Source organism: Adelges cooleyi, unplaced genomic scaffold (genome assembly GCF_023614345.1).
Source record: "Adelges cooleyi isolate 19-005CV unplaced genomic scaffold, UGA_ACOO_1.1 ACOO_flye_CR_arks_rails_tigmint_CR_PRNA_108, whole genome shotgun sequence".
Classification (NCBI taxonomy): Eukaryota; Metazoa; Arthropoda; class Insecta; order Hemiptera; family Adelgidae; genus Adelges; species Adelges cooleyi.
In genome coordinates, this window is record NW_026095761.1 from 14111305 (window position 1) to 14134806 (window position 23502).

At 31.7% G+C, this 23502-nt stretch overlaps 2 protein-coding genes across 2 annotated transcripts; one reads left to right on the plus strand and one right to left on the minus strand.

Moving 5' to 3' along the window:
* Nucleotides 1–3375: 3375 nt before the first annotated feature.
* LOC126842351 (uncharacterized) lies at nucleotides 3376–10427 on the plus strand. The gene is made up of 4 exons (XM_050579288.1): nucleotides 3376–3681; nucleotides 6197–6318; nucleotides 6734–7385; nucleotides 9967–10427. Exons 1-4 carry the CDS (start codon nucleotides 3679–3681, stop codon nucleotides 10288–10290), a joined length of 1101 nt encoding a protein of 366 aa, XP_050435245.1. The 5' UTR covers nucleotides 3376–3678; the 3' UTR covers nucleotides 10291–10427.
* A 3062-nt stretch (nucleotides 10428–13489) lies between these two features.
* Nucleotides 13490–22071, minus strand: LOC126845030 (uncharacterized). The gene is made up of 3 exons (XM_050583612.1): nucleotides 21629–22071; nucleotides 19024–19076; nucleotides 13490–16496 (listed from the first exon to the last, which is right to left on the minus strand). The coding sequence occupies exons 1-3, from the start codon at nucleotides 21653–21655 to the stop codon at nucleotides 15428–15430; spliced, it is 1149 nt and encodes a 382-aa protein (XP_050439569.1). The 5' UTR covers nucleotides 21656–22071; the 3' UTR covers nucleotides 13490–15427.
* Between the last annotated feature and the right edge of the window lie 1431 nt (nucleotides 22072–23502).

The following is a 23502-nucleotide window of genomic DNA, read 5'->3' on the forward strand; positions in this document are numbered from 1 at the left end:
GTCTCAAAAATGTGGTCGGCAATTTCAAAACTTAGTGGCCTCAGCATGAACGTTTATAAATATAATGCAAAATTTTTTGGAAAAGTGGTCGGGCTAAGGCCCCACCTCAGTATGGACTTAGGCGCCACTGTATACAACTATTGTCGGATTCTATAAACGTTTAATGAGCCAAAATACGTCTACAGTAATTCTTTAAACATCATTGAGATTGAGTTGCCCGTGTTACTGTTTGATCCATTTTAACTATTTTTTAAAAAAATATTGTTATTTTTTTAACAACTCGGTATATAAGAAGTAGATTGCCCATTTAAATCGAGCCATTAGACAATTTAAGCGAAGAATTTGGATTTATTTAACGAAATTGTATTCTTCTTTGGTACTGTAAAATTTGAAAATTTAACTATAGCACGTTATTCGTACCAAACCTTCAATTATTGCTTGTTTTAAAAAGAATTTGCTTTTTAAAAAATCACATTAACAAATAAAATATTAAACAAGTATTAAAATAAGACAAAGTTACAACATCAAATAATTAGCAAGAAAGAGATTTAACTTTAAAATAAAAAAATAAATACTATTGAACTATTTATTTACCTATTTGTATTTCTATTAACTATGGTAATTAGGAAATATGTTACAAGAGACAAATTGTTAATCATTTTTCTAGTTTACAAATTTTAAATAATAGTTCACTTAAACTTAAAAAATTAAATTGTTAAAATTTAACTTTTCAAAAAAAGTTCTTACATGTGTTTAGATATCTCTTTATAATATACTAGTTATACTATGAGTTGGAATTTGTATAATAAAAGTTTCTTTCTTTTAAAATATATATAATAAGAAAACTTATAAATTAACTATAAAATTAAATCAAAACACGTATTTATTTCATTGTATTTATTACACAGTATAATTATTACATTTTTAAATTAAAATTATTTAATTTTTTTTACAAAAAAAATATATTTTCGAGTTCATATATTACTTAACTTAAATTAGGTTTTAACGTATTCATTTCGATATGATAACCAGTTTTTAATAATACTTTTTTAGCTGTTATAGTAGTAAATATTTAAATGTCTAGACGGGAGTAATACGATGTTGAGACACGTGTTCGGAGAAAAATAACATTATGTTGCAATTCTTTTTCGCCTATGCTCTAGACTATAAGTAAAAACAATTTCTAAAATGCATTTTTCAAAACTGTTTTTTGATTATCATAGTGCTTAATGATAATTTATAATGAACTATGTAATTATTGTTTAATTTAATTTCAAAGCTGCTCATTAGAAAATATGGCCATTTAATAATTTTAAAAATAGTATTATATTTAATTTGTATAAGGATAAAAGTTAATGATTTACATACAACAATAGTTAGTTAAAAATAATTATTTTTAGAAAGTGGTCCATGCGCAATATTGAGATCATTCGTTTTATTTATTTTTCGAAAATTTTTTTTTATAATAAGAATTATTAATGTATTATTATTTATTTTATTTGTTTTTTAGCTCATTCCATGTGTTTAATATTATATATGTCTTTATATTTTAATACTGTAGATTATTTTTTTATTATGTATGCCATACAAGACTAAGCGCTACAATAATGTAAGTCAACTAGAATTATAAAATATTGTACTTATGATATTGTAGATCAATTAGTTATTGGTTTTAGCAGTCTAAGGAATACAGCAGTAGGTACACATGTGAACGTTTTGTTGGTCAATCGACCAGCGATTAATCCACATGTACACGGATAATGGATATTAAACAAAATCCGGCTATAATAGGTGTGTAACCTATTTATTAAACAGTTTTGCTTTGCGGTAATCTTAAAATAATAGCGCGCCGATATTAGTCGCACGAAGTCATGTACTCGAAGGTAATTTGGGCGCAATATGTGTGTACAATGTGTGTAATAATATTTTGATATTGTTTTGCGTTGAAAAAAACATACACACACATTAGAACTAGGGAGAAAAAAATACATATCTGGAGCACGTCAAATATATACGTGTTGTGCGATAGGTATATAGACAAAACGTAGGAATGCAACAAATGTAAATTCCTTGACAAGATCGAAACAAGCATGCAAATGTATATCTGTTCCGGAAGACCGGAGCTCAACAATATGTGTTTCCACACGCAATCAAAATTCTACTTCTTGAACCGTACTACTTGAATATTGTAAGTATAAAAATTGCATACATAAAGGTATTTTCTGGTGTCTGTACACAAGAGTGGTACTCGGTAACCATTCCGGGGTCGGTCAGCCACAGCTCAAAGGACTGAAATCTGGGCCCTTTTACACCCATGTACATATATTATGAATGGACATCCACATTCAATATAGGCACTCGATTGGGTAAGCGTATGCATCACGTACAAATGAACACGATGGAATCCTCTAGATAATATGACAAGAGCTGAACGAATTTTAATTATGTAAAATAACGTCTAAATCGGTTTCACAATATTGTGCATAGACGGCCGCAGACTTCTGTTGTTTGTAGCCACGTTGTAGAATATTTAAAAAACAAGTCAAATCTGGCTGTGACCCGTGAGTAAAATAAACGGATGAAAATATAAGTGAACAAATGTAAAACAATTTCAGTGATGACCTAGATTCGAACCAGAGATCCCTCATTCCCCAAACGCAGATTAAGTACTCTGACCAGCGTACTGTCTATACGGTCAGGTTCGTACAAATCCGGTTCGTATACCGAAATTTGTAGTATTTTAAACTTAAAACTATCATACTCGCAGCCAGTATTGTCTAAATTATATAAAATATAATTCTAATTGTATAAAATAGAATACTAAAGTACATTGCTTGCATGTAGAATTATGTAATAACAGCTGACACCCTCTTGGTACACCCCGCCGCGCCGACTCCTAATTAAACATGAAAAATTGTCGATTATTTTATTCAAAGCAACCATATTTTCATAAGCCCCCCGTCTATTTATCATTACTCCGCCGCTTGAACATAAACTAAACCCACAAAACTCATCATTAATCATTAACCGTGTGCGTGAAATGTATCGGCTCGCCGTTGAATTTTTAACCATCGTATCCCTGGCTTGTGCTGCACTTGGTCTAGATTTCATTAGTGCAGCCCTGAAAATTGGTACTATATTATATGCTGTACGCGTACTTGAAAGCAATCTCTGGCAAACCGGCGGCCGCCAGTGTAAAAAAAAAAAAAGGTACACCGATTCGGCACGGCTTCTTTGCGTAATTTTTCCACCCGAGGTGACTTCGGGGAAAACTGCCGCAGATGGCGCCCGCGGTCGACCACCCCCACCGCCTGGCCGATAATTGTTTAATAAAAGCGAAAACGCCGGGTTCGCAGAGTCACATGTATTTTTCCCGTTAAACCGCCATTTCCGACCGATACCGTTGTATAAGTCCTCGGTGATTTCGTTTCTTCTACCGGTGGTAGTTGCACATTTATCAGCAAAATTTAAATAGTCTACCCGACGCCACCGCCGCCGCCGCCATCGTAGTGCGCATAAAAAATGATGTTTTAAAAATACTCTCGACGTTTGTACGTGTCTTATGTATTGTCGGGTCGCCATAAGTTAGTGCCGAGTTGTACATACCGAGTGTGTTCAAGTATCATAATATATAAACCGAGAAACGCGTGTCGTCGTGTGTCGAAATAACAAAGCGAAATGGTAAATGTCTGCGAAAGCTCTTAAATAATTCACTAACTCCTCTGTATAATAATAGTATTACAATAACGCCCGTCCGGAACGATAACTATTTTAGAAGTATTAAGAGAAGATATTAAATGTTATAAGGTATCGCAAGAAAAACTATCTTGTTGAGTAGTAGACGCCTAAATTGTACTCAAAGGCGGCACCAGACATTTTTTTATTAGCGGTATTACGAAGCCAATCCGGACAAAGTTTTATCAATAGCGCATGCATCGTTTAAAAATGTAACAGCATCAAATTTAAATGAGATGCTTTCTTCACCATGTCCTAGCGCCTCCCCTGTATATTTTATTAGGATTCTATTAAGAAGAGCTGCTTTAAATTATACTAGGTACATTGGTTGTCTTGTTTGTTTTAAAATTATTAACACCACATCATTTTGTTTGCATAAGTCCAAAAAGGTCAAAATCCAGTACTAATCCTGTCATTTCAGTCTCCCCGGATGATAAATGCAATGTAATGTATGTCCTATTAAAGACCACCGAGGCAAGCCCTGGGATTTCTAGTGCCCCTTTGAGCTTACAGAATGAATTCTAACAGAGCTTGGTTGAACTCTTTATACTTAAGGCAGAGGTCCATAATAACTGTTTCTGGTGAGATTTTTTCTTATGGCGCTGTCAATAGTAGTTTTGTTTCTTTGTGGCGCATACCACCTTGTCGGTCGGTTTGTGGATTGATTATGTTGTCTATTAAACCGGAACGCCAAGGCAATAATGTATAAATCAATTTGGTAAATTATAATATAGGTGGGTCAATTTTATACGGTGGTCCGAGTCGCCTTGACTGGTGTTTTGTAATCGGCAAAATACAAAATGCGTTCGGATCGTTGGGTGTCACTTTTGGTCTACTTTGTTTTTGTAAGTCGACAAACATAACCTGGTACAGAAAGAAGGTCCATTGTGTTCTTCAGGTGTGCATGATATATTATGGTACTCGCGTTGACTTTGCTGGTTGTGAATGTTTACTGTGCACCGACGATTACCACCTTTGCTGTCTTCGGATTAGGCGCCCTTTTGTTGTAACATGGACGTTACCTCATAATTAACCTTACAACTTACGTCATTTGCGACATAACGTTTTTCGGTTTTTTTTCCCGAATCGTTTCGCCGTGGGAATGACGACTAGACCCGACAATAAATTGTTGCTTCTGTAGTGTATACATTGCCGGTTTCTTCTTGTATACTTTTCACATTGAGACCGTGACGAAAATGATACAAATAATAGATACCTATTACCTATAGCTATATACGAATGTAATTGAAGTTGTTTTTTTGTTAAATCCTTCGCGACGGCGAGCCTTTTCCGGAAGCGAATGATAGTGTTGTCGGAGGGCAATTATATTGGAACATTATTGGCCCCCAAGACCTTTTTTTGTTTATTTTCTCATATAGAGGCAGCATAAACATATACAATAAATTTAACTGACATTAAATACAAAAATATTCAATCCTCTAATTGGTTTTATCGATTATACAAATTAGTTATTATATGTTATAAACAATTGATTAGTTGACAGCAACTGTTGTAGTACCTACCTACCTACCAGAATAAAATCGATAAATATAATTTTCGTCTTGATTGAGAATACTCTCTAGGCTCTGGTCACTATTTCATTCTTTTCAATTATTTCATGTGTATAAAATCTTTTATACGTTCTTAATTATTGTTTTGAATATAATAATAGAATATTGTACGTTAAATTTGACTTAATTATAAAGACAAGGTTAGAATTAATAATTATTATCAAGTTAAAACCAATAAGTATTAATAAGTAATCAGTAAGTAACATCTATTAATTTTGTTTTACTTTTCTGTAAATACTTAGTTCCGTACCAAATTTTCTTAAAAAAATACACATCGAGTTTGATTGTTTTTTGTATTTTTTCATCGATGTAGATTTCTGTTTAAATGTTAATTGTTATACTACTGGAGAAACCGAGCCAACTCAAATGGATTGTCGCTAATCTTCCTTCTAAAATTTGATTACTTCGATGTCTAATTTCTCAATCTGTGACAATGTTGTATTACATAACAATGGCAATGGTTCATTGTGAGTATTCGTTTGAACGTTGATTCACCAGAATATGTTGGTGATTTTGGACAATAAAGGACCAATTCAGATGGCCGAATTGGTCCTCTTTCTTTTTAAAAGACCAAGATTCTGAATTAGTCTGTTTTTAGGAGGTTACATGTCATCTTTAGTATAAAATAAGAGGGATATGAATTATCATTTAAGTAGCAATTTGTTTAACGGAGATACAACAAAGTTGTTTCCATGTGTTCGATTGAGATCAAGTGGTGGACCTATATAATACTTATATTTTTAGATATAAAATTACACAAACAATTTTACCATCATAGAAAAGTTAACATCACAAGTAATATAATTTGATGGTACTTGGTCGATATGTCCTGTTTCTGGACCGGCTATGTCATTTACAAAATGCTTATATTAGTTGTGTGTGTTATAAAGGGTAAATTGTTTCACGGATTATTAATAAGCTGCATCTTGGCAGTAGTGTATGCGGAAGATGCTTTGAAGATGCTAAGACCGATCGAACACGAAGAAGATGCTGTCGCTGCCGAAGATCACGAGTAAGTAAATAAAATAAAATATTAGCATCACATTAGTGAAGTAAATTTTTAATAGTAGTATATTGAATTTTCTTACACACTAAAATATAAATCAGTCCTACTCAGCTTCATATCGAATCTAAAACAATAATATTCCATTAAATTAGATTAATATAAAAGTATTTGATGGCTTTTAACTATATCACTTTTACTAAACCGTCAATTTTTTTTCTAGATTGGTTTTTACTAAAAAAATTTTAATGTACTTTTAAAAAATATACTCCTAAAAATCGGCGCTTGAACAAATTATAAAAAAACTTTAGAAATGGGAATAAATTGGTTTTTGGTTTCTTTGATGTCGCAGTGGTTGTATTTTCTTAAAATTTAGGTCAATTAAAAATTTGTTGAGCTAGAACGATGAATGTTCTATTTTCAGACACCATCGGATCATCATCGTCGTGCCCAAGGAAGTGCCTCATCACGTTAACCACGTGCACACGTACAAGATAGCCGGCAAGGGAATACCGCTCATCCATTCGGGCAAAGTGGTTCACGACCACAAGCACAGCGGCAAGGTAGCACACGAGCACGGACACGCCGGCAAGTCGTTCCACAACCACAAGCACGGCGGCCACTACGGGCACAACCACAAGCACAACGGTTACTTGGGCCACAAGCACTTCGGCCATGTCGACCACAAGGGACACGCGCACCAACAAGAGTTTGCCGATCCACATGGGTTTTGGCAACACTTGACGGCTCCTAAGGGACAAAGACAACACGGCCAAATACAACAACAGGGACAGCTGCAGCAACAACGGCGACCCGTGGCCGACAAGGTACAATATGTGCCGTCGTCTCATCCACAGGGACTGGGATCGTTCATACCATCCGAAATCGTGCATGGCCGTCACGGCATCATGCAGCAATTCGTGGCAAGTGGCGACGGTAGACGTGCTCCGCAAAGCGTATACCACGTGCAGGTGGCCGACGAGGACGGACCGAACGTCGTCAAACACTTGGAACTCGATTTGGCTAACAACGTTGCCAAACTTCAGACTCCCGACCAAAGACAGCCGGTCTACCAGGTTAGTGTAGCACCGTTGTGCTTTCCCGTCATTTAGGTAATATTTGTTAAGCAAAAAAAAAATGTTAATTTTTTATTCCAGAAACCTTAATTCCTAATTAATTATTACAGTATGTCTTGTGATCATAATATAATACTATAAAGGGTTTCTGGAATAGACAGTTCGAGACGACTTCATCCAATATACAGGTCATCAACGCGTTTTCTTCTATCTAACTAATTTTTTATTCACAGACAACACAAACTGTACAAAACTGGTACTTACCATCGAATACGCACAAAATATTGATTAATTCGTTTACATTAATTATTTCTGTCGTACGCCAAACATATCAGACATTTGATAACTTCATTATTATTTTCACCGTTCAGACTATTTAAGTTCGTTTTATTTTTCTTTCAGCGTACGACAGATTTATCTACCGACCATATACCAAGACAATCGGCGTCCACGTATTGGACAGCGCAATTCCCATGACAGGAGCATCCATAAACTTATCACGGCAGATAGTCGATAAACAAATAACATGGGCTTCAATCTGGTCGCTGTAAAAATAATTAAATGAAAAAAAAAAACAATTATGGGTTTTCATTTTTACATGTAAATTGGTGATAGCGTATAAGGTGACATATGTTAAAGTGATAGTATTTTCTAGGCAAATGTTTAAACTTACATTTTTTAACCCACCTTGTATAATAGATTATTTTTTGAAAAATTTGTCATTGATCCATTAATATGTTGTATAATTTATGCGTGTTATAACTCATAAATGTTATGAAAAACACACCATTGTTAAAACATGCTCCGCATCGAAACTAAAACGTCTAATTATTATGGTTTAATCGCCATACAATTCCAACTGCAATAGTACAACGCTTTTAAACTTGGGTTAACAGACATATCGTATAATATGTGTACTATTTTAAAAGTAATTCATGTAGAAATGTTAATTCGAATATTACATGTTGAGTTCACGTTGACTAATCTAAGCTCAATTAAAATATGTGGCATATTGATTGATTTATTGTGTAAAAAAATACATAAATATTATATACATTTTCATCTGTTAAAATATATGCCTTAGTTCAATCGAATTAAAAAATATAAAATCATATATATACTATAATGCTATAGTATATATTTGCATCCACGTAACCTATGCACCTGCGTAACAAAAATTCGACCTTTTTTTTAAAACTTAATTTATTATCTATTTTGTTGAGTGTATTTACCTAAATGTAACCTAAAAAATTAAGCCAATGGTTATTACTGTAAAATTAACTCACAACTTAATTTATAAATGTACATTTAATTTATAATAGATTAAAAGGGTTATTACATATTATTCAGTATGAAATTACAATGGATTAGGTTAATCGGTAAGTAAATATGTCGTGATTAATCATAGAGATTACAGTATTTTTTCTAAGTGACAAGCTAATTTCACACATTATTTGGCTGTTTGGTAATAAACTCAATGGATAAAAATGTTTAATAAAAAGACACATAATATACTCCAAAACAGGTATTATGGAAAATACCAACCCTTTTATTGAGTAGTAAAGTATAGGCAATTGTAATACAGTAATGAGGATTCTTTATTGGTTATTTTTTTTTGTTTTACTATCACAGTAATTTCTATAGAAAAAAATTACAATTTTGTTCAAACAAAATAGTTTTTTGCGAGTCAAAAATATGTCATGTAAAATCACAAACTTTTCAATATAAATACTTGACGACAGATAAGTGCCTAAGTTTTAAAAATGTTTGATAACTCGATGCAATAAATTTTGATAATTTATTACAAAAATACTCAAAATCTAAGATTCAAAAATGTTTCGATCTATAAGTCAATTACTGCCAAAGCATATCCTTGCCCTGCTTAAGCATAGATAACATTCACCTTTATTTTTCTATAAAATGTGGTGGATTTTTAGCACTACAAGTATCACAGCCTTTACAGTATTCATTCGAGCAAACCATATTTTATGTTACATTTAAACCCAAACGATTGCCGATTAGTTACAAAAGAAACAAATCGATATATAGGCATATAGCCACGTTAAATTGATTTACTTACACTTGGAAATGCCGAGATTAAAAAAAACGAGTTAAATTTAAATTCAATGATAAATAATTGAATTAAAATAAAATTATTTTTAGCCCTAAAAATTGACTACCTACACTACTTTTTAGGTTTTTAATTTTAAGTTTTAAGCTTCAATCAATTTTGGTTAAGTTTTCTGATCAATATCCCAAAATTCAAATATTTGTGCATCCAAGTTTCTGAATCTAAGGACATCCGTGCATTTAGCAAAAACTTCCTTTAAAGCTAGGTTAGTTTAGGTTTACCGTTAGAAGAGCGTATTACTTTCATCTCGCCTTTGGTTTAATTAATTCTTTCGCTTTTGAAATGTAGTTACATAATTAATAATTGTTATTGTTTATAATATTATGCGTTTTGATTTAATAATATGTTAATCTGATTGTTTCTCGATGATGTTTTTAGTCTGCTTTTATATCATAATTGTTAGGTAAGGTTAAGTTGGAACTCGGTGGTTTAACCGTTTTGTGTTTGCAGACAGTGACGCAACAGTACAGCCAGGTGATCGGTGTTGGGCGCGCCGTACCATCAGCTGAGGGACAAGAGTTTGAGGGACAAACCGGTGAGGTGAACGGCGGCGGTGCCGATGACGGCGACGGTGATCTGTCGTTGGAGGACGGCAGCGGTTACCGTTTCGGCGAAGGGTACAGACTGGCATTGGAATCGGACAACAGCCACGATTATTCGGCGGCGCAGGAACAGGACGAGGATGAAGCAGACGAGTTCAAGGAACCGGTCAACTTCGGCGTAGAGAACGACGGCAACGTCGCTTTTAGCCAAGCGTACAGGGTACAATTCTGATGTGTTCGAAATGCCAAAAACGTAGTTGTATTGTATTTTATTTCTTTATACGGATAAATTATTGTTGTTGTTATTATTATTATTGTTATTTGTACGTTTTATTTGGTTGTTAATGCCTATAACAATATTATATTTTTGTACTCTACTATTGCAAACTGTATCGTATCGATTAAACACGCAGTTTTTGTAATTAAATACATATTTTTTTTTAATCCGTAACACACCGAAACATAGTTGTCTACGTTCTTTTAGGATAACAATATATATGTTCCAGGCAGCGTACAATAATAATGTTGTCAAACGCATTAAAAAAAAAACAATAACTCGGTGTAACCACAAACCATTTCCACGATGATACTTATGTTTCGAAAGAAAAATTGTTTTATAGGCTTTGATTATAATATTATTTGCTACGCGATTAATTTTATACGAATGTCGAATAGACCGCATAAAGATTTAAAGGTGGGTTAACTGTAGTTGTCTGCAAAATAGATACGGAAAATTATTCTGACGTCTAACGTTATTATTTTTAGTTTTCACTTCAGTTAGTATATAATAAACCCGTTGGTAAATTAACGAAGCATTTTTACACGAATTGTAATATGTAATCAAACGGAATTGTATGCAAATATAAACGTCACAATTTTGTTACTAAAAAAGCATAAAAATACTCTGTTTCGACTATATATATATATATATATATACATATAATACATATATACTGATGTATTTCTACTTTCTTCATGTAATAGACCTAAATGGAATTTCATGAATAAATGATTTACAACGTACGTAAAGAAAACAACATTATTTCTCATTAAAAAAAAATCCTAGAGATAATATTAAAAAAAAAAATCATTATTATTAATATTATTAAAAAAAAAGAGCCATTTGACACGGATATGGTCAGTATATTGCACCGTTTGGGAGCCGTAAGACTATCTGTAATCATTATCAAACCAAACCCGGATATCGACGGTGAATCACACAATAATAGTAGGTATATAATATATAATATAATAAAGTTATCCGAACTCTGATCATGATTTACGATTTGAGATCAAAAGAAAGAAAACATAATAATTAAAAGGAATTTTCCACTTCTTCTGAGGCGTCACGCATAATTAGAAATTATCGAACACATTATTCTTCAACCGCCCACCTTAACCTGGAAAGTATGCCGAACTTACATATGCCGTCAAGTAGTATACCCGCGCTATCCATACACTTTTTAGGTAAGTGCTTTATCTAGAGTAATGTATATTTATATATGTATTTCGATCCATGTAATTATAGAAATTCAACACTCCTCTGTAGAAATAATAATATATTAGGCTGACTCCAGAAGGTATAATGTCATAATAGCGCTTATATTATCATGATTTAATGATAATTATATCTTAAGTCTCAACACATCTTATACATTCTATTAAGTACTGTTTTTTTTTATAATTTCCTGAATCTGTTTGATGAAGATGCACATTATACATCATACATATCTATATGAGTTTGAGTGTAAGGCTTAAAAACTCGTCAGACCCGCTCCACGGGGGAGGGCAATAATTATTTTTAAATACATTTTTTTTTTATTGGAAAATATCCACAACATATATAATACTATAAAGTAACACAAAAGTAAACAAATCTTAACTGAACATATGGGTTATGACGATTAATTTGTCTTATTATTACACTACAAAATTCTCTAGATTAAATTAGATTAATTGTAAATTGAATCAGCAGTTATTAAAAATAAATTGAAGTAAGAATTTAAATGATTTGGAAAAGGCGCTAAGAATAAAATATTTACAGTAAATAAGTTAAGCAACTGTTAAAATTTCTAAAATCAAAACTAAAAATAATAATATTGAGTAGTAATAAATTGGCTTTTGAATGTCTGAATTTCATAAGGGGATTTTATGTTACATTTTTGTTGAGAAAGTTGTGATAGGATACAAAAATTAGATAATGTAAATTGTAATTAATGTTTTTTTACATAGGTAGCCAATTTGTTTTAATTAGGCAAATAATTTGAAAAACAACAAAACAAATTTAATGAACAAACAATTATGCGTTTATTAAGGTTGTACGTTTTTCTGACTACTATATTACAATTATAGTAAAATAAAGTTCATAATTTTATAATAACCTATTTCTTCTAAATTCTAGATACTAGTGTTTTTTTTCATAAATTAAAATGGTAAGCCAAATTAAATTCTCAATTTAACTTATTGCTGATTTACTGGCCATTGATTATGTGAACTTATCTATAACGTATCATTATATATCTACTAAGTGTTACTACTAACTGGTTCATATAAGCTATATAATTAGAAGGTAATTTTGTTATGGTTTACGAGAGGTCGAGTGCACTAGAGTAATATGCGCAGATAAAGCATAATAACTGTAAAGTAATTATTCAAAACTAGTTATTGAATATCGACCAGTCAACATTTTTAGCAAATTATTCTTAATTTGCTTTTTGTTTTGTCTTTGTCATTAATGTATCACCCTGTATATACACGCTCACATACAAATGTATAACTATTTATTTTTAAATATTTAAAAATAACAATACGAAATGACTATTGACTACCTTATTCAATTTAAAACACTTGTTGACCGACACCTATTAATGTACTAATGAAATATATTAATGTATTAATGCCTATAATAATGTAAAAAAATAATAAAACTTATGTGCAATTATTTATTAAAAAATTGACGTTTACACGCCATTCACATTTGTTGGAAAAGAGAAATTGTTTTTTTTTTATTCAATTGATTTTCCAGTTAAAAAAAAAGTAGATTTGAGTCATTTTCTATCGGTACGATTAATAATTATTTTACGAGTCACGTATTTTATGGAACACTGTAATAATAATTTAGTAAAATGCATACTTATGAAATACATTTGTTGGACCGAATCGTTATGAAACATTTTACACTCTAAGCGTTAAGGTACAAACCGTACTGTCCGTATGTGCACGGTAAATATATATATATATATGTGTGTATGTATACACGCATACAATATTATTATATACAATATAATAATAATACATTTTGTATACATACACTATATACAATAATATACTTATTATAGATAAATCACTTTTTATTTAACTGTTTTTTTTTAACTTATAAATGATAGTTTTTCTTTTATACGACATTAGTTATAATGCTATTACTCGCATGATAATATTTTATTACAGTTATTTAATCCAGCATTACAATGTTATCATTTTAGCTTTGTAAGCATAATCGTAGTGATTAGACGTAATAAACGTATCATACAATTTAAAGACAAATAAATTTAAATTTATACATTTTCATTCAATCCTGTAACTTAATTTTATTAGAGCTCCGTGGCTTATTGTGGATACCTATTACTGTGGGGAAAAAGTAATTGTACAAGATACTAATAAAAAAAATATGTATAATTAATTTAAATATAATTTAACAAATTCACAATACAATATAGTAAGTACACAGGTATATATATATAATATTCTTATGTTTATATTATAACGAATATACGTTATATCGTACATAACAATTATTAGAAAATAATGCACTGTTATAGTTTTGAATAATTATAATAACTTACATTAATTCTAATAATATAAATTATTATAACATAAATGCTATTTTTGTAATAATACTTTGGTTTTAACAATATAAATCACATATCTTGCATACTTAAATTTATCAAAATGACAAGTTTATTTGTTAGAGTATTATTATTCTATAAAAAAAAATTAAGTTAACATGCGTTGTATCGTGAGAAAGATAAAAGACCTTTTTGGATAACGCTATTATACACGGTATTCTTATGTTAATGTTGTATATTATATGGATATCAGTGACGTCAGAAATGGGAAACTAAAATAATTTATAAAATATATATATAACATAACATACTTTGTACTTAAATAATACATAAATATTTACACGAAGGTAAAAGGACCCTAAAAGAATAAATATAATATGAAGCTGTCATAGTATATTATAATAATTCAGCTGTTTGTAGTCCGCAGTACAGTAGATTTATAGAACTGTATATATACTTATTTTGATCATATTAATAACAACATAATTATTATTTAAACAGAATAAACATAAAAATATACATTATTGCTTGAAAGATAAGATGAAAAATTGATGGAATGATATAGCAGTGAACAAGAAAATTGGGTTGGTTCCCAACATCTATAGCACAAGAGGGAAATTAACTGAAATATGGAAAAATCATCGATTGAACAATTTAAAATTTTTGAAACTAAGTACAAATTCTATAGTTTTGTTGATCGAAGAACTTGATTTATGATGTCGTAATATTTTTAATACTCTTATACTTACATTTTTTAAGCTCTGTGTTGACAATTAAAATTTAACTGGTATGAGTCGCATAATCGAGAAAATACTACTAAAGATTTTATCCTGTCACTCCAGTTTCGATTAATTAATCTTGAAATTAATAGCATTTATAAAAGTATAGGCGTGGGAGAGAATGCAACATTATATTTTAACCTGTTCCTATTTCTCGATCACACTTTCTTGTCGTCCGAACATATGATTGCTAATAACTTCAATAGTGTAGTTATTCAAAACTGGTTATAGACCTGTCAGTATTTTTAGCAGATTCACGAATTAGGTGACGTTTAAATTTATACGATTCCATTTCATCAAACTAGTGTAGATACATTTGTCTTAAACACTCCTATCCAGTATTCAGACACGAAAAATACAAAATGTTAATTAATAAAATTAAAAATAAGTATTTTACATAAAATTAATCTGCCTATTAATACATTCTCGGGTAATTAATTAAATCACGTTTACACATTGTCCTATACTTTTATCTTTGGAAATCACTTTTTCTCACGTGTTAATCACAATTTGTGTGTTTTATAGCGAATTAATAATATGGCATTAACCAAGTTTTAAGTATTATAACGATTTCATATGGCATCGAAAATAGTCTTTAAGTAGAGCAGTATCTACTATCCCAGCTCTAGATATTTGGAAATCTCGATTTGGTTTAATCTGGAAGAACTGGACACGCTTTTTATGTAAACCAAACTCAATTGACTAATTAGTGCACATCAAGAAGGTTTCGGCGATCGGGCTCGCCTTATTGGTAAGCCCATCGGCCTACGGGCACATCGTATAGTGCCTCGAGGGGCGTCACGTACCGCAGGTACTGTTGGTCGGTCTTGTGTTGATGGTAACCTTGTAGCGCGTCGGACAACACGTAACGGTGGCCGCCGGAGCTGAGCACGGTTTCGGCCGGCTTGGCACCCATATAAGCCGAGATTTCGGCCAACGATAACCGTTCGTCCGATCCTTCAGCGTCTGTGTCCTCGGCCTTGTTTCTCTGCGTAGTCGACTGCGAGTTTTTGGCAACGCTGTCTGTTGTCCGCTTTTCTTTGTCGGACGGCCGCTTATATTTAGAGCTAAACACGTGTTTGTCGAAACCGTCCGCGTACAGGTCTTGATGGTGGCTGGCGAAATGCTCGTCCATAGCTTCGTGTACGAGTTGCTTGAGTTTTTCCATGGCGTCGACGGAAGGCCGTACCGTCGTAGTGGTAGTGGGCTGCTTGGTGATTCGCAACGGCAAGTGAATGACGGCGGCGGCCGGCATGGACGCTTGTTCTTCGTACATGGGTCGCTTGCGTACAACCGTCGTCGGTAATTGCGAACCACCGGTGGCGTACACGATCGAAGCGGGCATTTCTTCGATGAACTCTTTATCACCGTAATCGAACGACGGTGATAACATCGGTTCGATGCTGTCGTCGTAATCGCTGGCGTCGATGTAATTGTTGTGTTGCTGTCTCATAAACGGCGGCAGACGCCTGTAACGGCCCATCGACTGATGCGATCCGGGGGGTCCGTAAGTAGGCCTGCGCCTTTGTCTCGGTCCCGGCCGCCTTCTCGGCTTCGAGCGGCTGCCCGGTCTCTTTTTCCATTTAGGCGGGCCTTTGTACGCCCTCCGTTGTGAACTCTGCGAGTATGAAGGGAACACGAACTGAGAGGCGTACAGCTGACGTGCCGATCTGCTACCGGTATCAGCCGCCTCCGTTGTGGATGACGCGTTACTCACGGAATGGTTTTCAGACGCCGCCATCTGCAGATCGTCGTGTTCTACCAACGTTGAGACGGTCACTTCAGTACTTCCGTTTACTGGCTTTGCGTCCATCCTAAATAAAATCAACAGTTTCTTAAGTCTTCATTTTAAACAAATTATCCGTAGAAATACTTTACTAATACAATATTATAGCATATAATAGTAGAGTACTATTGATTAATCTAACATTTTCGCTACTCAATTTAAAATACATTATTCACCGTAATATCTTACTACCCAATCTGTTTTACTTTAAAAATATCATTCGATGAATAAATAAATATATTAAATTTGGTAGTTACTAGTTAGGTATAACTGAAAATAATGGTATTGCACCAAACTTCTGTGTTTCACTCTTCGAAAATTACCCAAACGGTTTCCTTCGTCTACTCTGCTACTTAATATTTTTACCTGATTTTTCTGAGTCAGCTCCTAACCGTCAGTTCAATACTCCATCCAAGGCGATTACATAATTTATATTCTCAACGTACCTACTTGTATGCCATTCATAAATGCGCTCATCTCTTCCAGTTGCACTTTATACAGTCTACCGCAACTATTTATTTTTAGTTTTTTCTACTGTCCGCATTTTCTTCTCATTTTTGTTGTTAGTGAATGGCTAACACGTCCAGTCGAGTTATTAGTATAATATAATATATTAAACATAAAAATAGAAAGAGGAATAAGCGTTGACTCTCTTATAGGAAACCAGATACAGTATATATTATTTGTAATAATATTAATATTTAGATTTGTCATATGCTATAATAAAAGTATCTAGAAAATGAAATTATTATTTTAAAACCCGTACCTACGTATATAAATCATAATCACGTTGTTTTTATGAAAAAAAATTATTACGGTCCGGTTAGGTGTGTAATAAAGGGAAAAAAAGTAAAGTTAATTTCTAATTTGTATAACTTGTTCACTTGTGTGCATATTTTCTTACAACAATATCATATACATACGTATAGATATAAACGCTTAACCCCGTCGATATAGTGTACTTGTAATGAAAAATGGAACGCGACGAATAGAATTCAAATGTAGGCACGATGAAAGTAATTCTATTTCCTTCTCTCTTTTTTTCCCTTACTCTGTAAATTAGCATAAGCAAAATCATCAGAAGCAAACTAACGGAAGCTGGTCGACGTGAAAAATCAATCATTCCGGATAATAAAAACGTTGATGACGTGGTTTTGATTTGCATATCATGTACGTGTATATAGCGATTTTTAATGTGTAAACGGTTATGTTCATTTATGCGATTAAATCGAATGGGGTAAACTGGCTTGCACGTCGATTCCAGAAAGAATAATTGCTTGGCTTTTACATACATGCATTCCGATTTTTATAATAATTCAAGCCGTAAGTGATTTCTGTACTGTGTTGTCTTACGTTTCGTTTCGAGCAACAACACAAGTATAAGATAGGACACCGTGGCCGTAAGTGCACGAGACAAACTGGTTCCAGTGGTTTTAAATCGATGGATTTACCGAAATAAGTCAGACGAAACAGTCGGGTTAAGGATGTTTCTTTTTCTTTATTTATTCATATGTATATGCTATATAATAATATATATATACCTTCTACTATATTATTATCATATCGTCTATATGGTGTTCGAGTATAGTAACGCGCAACGGCATTTCAATGGAAACGATAGAAACTGCTGTACGGAATACCGCATGTGGCATGTGCTGAAGATATTTACAATATTTATGTATTATATCCTGTTTTATTCGCTGAATTATTAATAATTGCATACAGCACACTGTATAGTAGGTATATAATATATAATATGTCTGGGATCGTGCAACAAGCAAACGCCCCGGGTCTTGTGTAGATTTTTTAATATGCCTATTTCGTCGACCCATCACAAGTGTCCGAGCGTTTCTATAAACCACTATTGATTTCTGACTACAAAGTAATCAACTCGTTTTAAACCATATTATTATGTCAGCTATATTTTCGCTTAGGAGTCAATTGTTTTATTGTTAAACACATAATAAAATAACCTAGGGTAAAAGTGTTTATTGTGGATTTATTTTATGATAATTTACAGAATATTACTATCAGGCGCCACTCCATCAACATTTAATGTTAAAAAATTATTTCCATTAACGTTAATCACTAATTTATTGTTTCCAAAAATTTGTCTTTTTAGATTATGCAATATTGGTACTTTATTTCAGCTTAATATGCTTTTATGTTTTGATTTTAACAATGAAAAACGTACACTGTTTCTGAAACAATATTATTATTGTAACTTTTTTGTTGCGCGATTTTCTCAACATTTTTCTATCACTTTGTTTGTCCCTACACTATTTGATACTTAAATTTTAGCTTAGATGCGGAGAAGGTATTTTGATATACCATTATACAGGTTCACATACAATTCCTGTAGGTTTTCAGTAGTATACGGTGTATGATTGTATGTCCCAAATGAGCTTCCCATCTTTAATTATATATATATATATATATATATTTCAAATTTTAACCTGACCACGTCTACTATATATTTAAAACTAGTACTTTGAAACGCATGGTTTTGGAAATTAAATAATAATAATACATCATACAAAAATGTGTAGACTTACGTGCAGTGAGCTATGGCCAGAAATGACATAGACATCAACAATAACAATAACACCTGAAAAAATATGAATTAATTTAATATTTGTTTGCAGCTTAACAGTGATCACAATTTTGGATCAAATCATTCGTCAATTTATAATTTATTTAAATTAAAAACTGTATCATCGGTTATCCGAAGTTTGTTTGTATACCTCTAATGGTTTGTATAAGTATTATGCTAGTATACAAACAAATATAATAATGTATACGTTAACCAGCTTAACAGACTCTCTACAAAAATGTAATCTGACAAGCCAGACGTACGTCCGACACCTTTTGTAATTTATTTGTTTGCCGACAATAGAATTAATGTATTCCAAAATTTAAAATCTGGCAGTGGATGTCGGTTTTACATGCGTATATATAAGGCAGGTACTTATATCTATTTTTAGTACCATATTTAAACAATTTTATGTTCTTACATTTATAAAAATTCAAAAAGCTTTTCTATTTCCATATTATGTACACATTTTCTTAGCAATATTTTACAGTACTCTTATTGTTTAACTGATGGATGATTTCGTTCATAATGTAATGTCATCTGTTAACACTTTATTATGATTGAGAATATTTTACTACCCATATAAAATAAAATAATAAGTAATAACTGTCAAAAATAAGGCAAGGAGGGAATCACGTTTCATTAATTAATTTTATAGCTAGCTATAAAACTAGATTTATAGTCTACAGGTTACTAAGTAGACGCGAACGTCTAAGAGTATAAATAAGATAACTGAATAACGCTACTAAGCATACAATATGTGTTTTATAAAACAATGTTTTACCTTACTTATATTGCTTATAATACATTGGTAAACTTCATATTAATTTAGATAAATAAAGGTATTATATTTTTGTAAAAAATAAAAAATATAATATTATGATTTATCCAAATAATAACAATCTTTAATAATTATTGCATAAATTTACATTTTAGTTCAAAATGTAAATTTAAATAAAACAAATTAAACTATATGCATTATATTCATACTATATTCAACATTAGACCAGAATATCATTTACTACAAAAAAAAGGTAAATGTATCAAGTCCAATCACCTAATTAAGTACACTGTAGGTACGTTAATTATATTAGAAAAACAAATTAATTTAGTAAAAAGTTATAACCTTGTATGACATTTAATAAATTAAACATTATAACAATTTTACTTACTTACTGTATATATTTATTAAAAATATGTGTACAGTTATAGGATTTTATGTTTATAGGATTTTCAGTCCGAATAATTGACATATATTCAGTTTTATATCATTTCTATACATTTTTAAAAATAAAATAGATAATACGGTTTAGAAGCCCAAAGAAATTGATAGTTAACTATTTACCACACGATTAATATAAATTAAAGCGTCGTTATTGGTTGGGAATGTTCTAAAAATCATAATACTATTAAATTCTTAGCATAAAAGTTGTTTGAATATATTACATTGTATCGGTTAGGTTAGGTTAAGTTAAGACTTAAGTAGTTTATATTATCAAATAAGTGTTATACTTTATACTTAGTATAATATAAGCCAAATAAAAGAAATATGTTACGGTGATGTGAGCTAGCAACCTACATAATATTTTATTTATTTATTTGTTGTATTGTATTTCTGTTTTTCGAGCTGGAAATATATATTAAAACAATAAATATAGTGATGTTTATACGGTTAAGTTTTTTGTTTTCGATTCGAAACAGAAAATATCTTACTTATTATGAACTCCCTTAAAACAATAAGTTTGTGAAATTGCTACACTTTTACAGCTTACCTATTTATTGAGTTTTTTCACTTTTCAGAACTATTTAATGGTTTTCAAAAAAACCCTGGAAATTATTTTTTTCTTATTATTGATGTATTTTATTTATATAAGTGGTACGAACATTTATACACTAAATTACATCATTTAAACTGTTATAATTATTTTATTCGAGAGTGAAAAATAATAGCGGAAATATTAGTTTTTGTCCCGAAGTGTCTAACAATATATATATATTTTTTTTTTATTAAATAAAGTCCGCGACAGCTGTGGCCATTGGACTGACATTATTTTACATTATTAAATAACAATCTTTTCTAACAATATCATTTTCTCTCAAAATATCATTATTATTAAACGGGTTTTTGAAGTTCGGTTGACAACATTATAAGAATTATACTTTTTTGATGTTTCGATTATAATTTATGTAAAAATTTTAAATTTCAAATATTTATAAAAAAAAATATTCAAATATTTTAATCACAACAGCGGAATGGCTGGCAAGACATTTCTAGGAAATATTTTTAAACTATTGTTTAATTAAATTACTACCGTATGGGATTATATAGTGTTAAAGTGTTTTTATCTGTAGAACTTGCATAACTTAAATAACTTGGAAATCGACATTTTTAATTTACGTTCGTCTAGTTCTGGGGTATTTTGTAAACAAACTATACTCAAAAGGAAAATTCGATATAATGTATCTTAGAATATCGGGTTCAACCAAACGATTCATAAACGAAGCTTTGAGTTGTTTACTGGCTATCGTCATAGTTATACAATAGAAAATACACAGAGAGTACTCACTTTTTTGTTATCCATCGTTTTTGGCATTCGATAAAAATCCACAGCCAGATACGTGCTCGAAACTCCACGATCCGGATGTTTTATTTTTCCAATATATAAAATACTAACAACACCGATTATGAAATCCGAAACACCACCGCAAAATATCGAAAGTTCGTTAATTTTGTTTTTAATACCTACAATAATAGTACTGCTAAAAACGATCACTGTAGTTTGTGTTATTTTTATTAGGTGTTTATATTATTTGTGTGCTACCCGAAATCGAACGAGAATCGCATCGTAGTTTACCATGTGACTGCACAGCATTGGCATTGAATCTAAGATCCCATGACCTCTAATTACTATCTTTTATAAGCTTGGCGGTTCCACGGCCGATGGAATCGTTCGCATTCGAGTGGGAGACAGCAGGCTTTCCACAAATCGCGAATATCATGTGTCTAACGTGCATCCACCACTGGCCTAAGTTTCTCTCACACTTCACACGGCCCCAAGTGCAAAATGCGCGCGCATACGTCTTGTTCGACGTTTGTGTTGCGTTTATATTCCTTAAGTAGGCGTGTACCTAAGATAATAATACAACATTATAGTGGTTTACGTAAACATTGTAGACACACCAGTTTCCAATTAGTAGGTATATATAATATAATACCGATCAGTCGGTTATTATGAAACGATGGATCTTTGCGATAGTTGTGGAATAATGAATATTCAACGGGTAGTACATTAGGATCTACACTAGTTTGGTAAACTACATTTTAAAAGCCCATTGACGCTAAAAAGTCGACTTGATTTAAATCGTTCGGTAATGGATCAATCTAAATAATGTAATATAATGATTAATGACCAGTTAAACATAACATTATGAGTGAATTAATGATTATATTAAACAACGGATATGACATTCCCTTTCATATGATATCGATTTCAGTATAGGTGTATTTTTGTTCTAAAACTATCACGGGCCGAATAAAATACAATATGCATAATTATGTTTTGGTAACCTAACCTATCTGTAAATTATGTTACAACTGTTTTTAATTAACTAGTTTAAGTCACCCTAACCTTATGTCTATGTTTTTTAAAAACAATGCAATACTAAATATTCTAGTGTACTGACAAAAGGGAAAAAGTCAAAATTAAATTGTATAAGTTTTCGTTTGGCTAAATAAGTATATAATTCAATAGACTTTGAGTTTCACAAAATTGAATCGCCATTAAAGCAAAAATCATACATAACAATGTATGCCCTTTATTTTAGAAATCATATTAAAATCGAGATAATGGCTATCCAAAAAATCCTGATTTACCCGAACACCCCGAAATTTCATTCTAAGACTTGAGTTATTCTAGGTCAATGAATTTACCGTGGGTAGAAAAAATTGATTTTTTATGTAAAAAAAACCGGTGATACGACAAATTGATTCTCTCTCGGTCAACCCGAAAACATTTTTGTCGTCAGTATGGCATTGTGCGCGTATTACATTTTATATAATGAGCTGTCGTTGGGTTCAGAGAAATTTCGCATTTTCAAACTTGTTTAATTGACATCGCTTAATAATTACTACATTAACATAACACGTGGACATCGCAGGTCCGAGCGGTTGTTTTACTTTTAACGTCAACGTTAAGAGAGCAGAACTGCTGTTCAAACTGGTTAATTCGAAAGTGTACAAAGTCTCGTCATTGGATAAAATGAATTGTTTGAAAAATAACGGCCGTAGGGATATTATTATTTTAATTTTCCGAGGCCACCGAGCTTAGGTATAGGGTTATCCCCGGTCAAAATAATGTATATGATAATAATAATTTTCATTGCAGCACTAAATTAATTTAAACAATTTTGAATTATATTGTAAATAACATGCATGATGCAC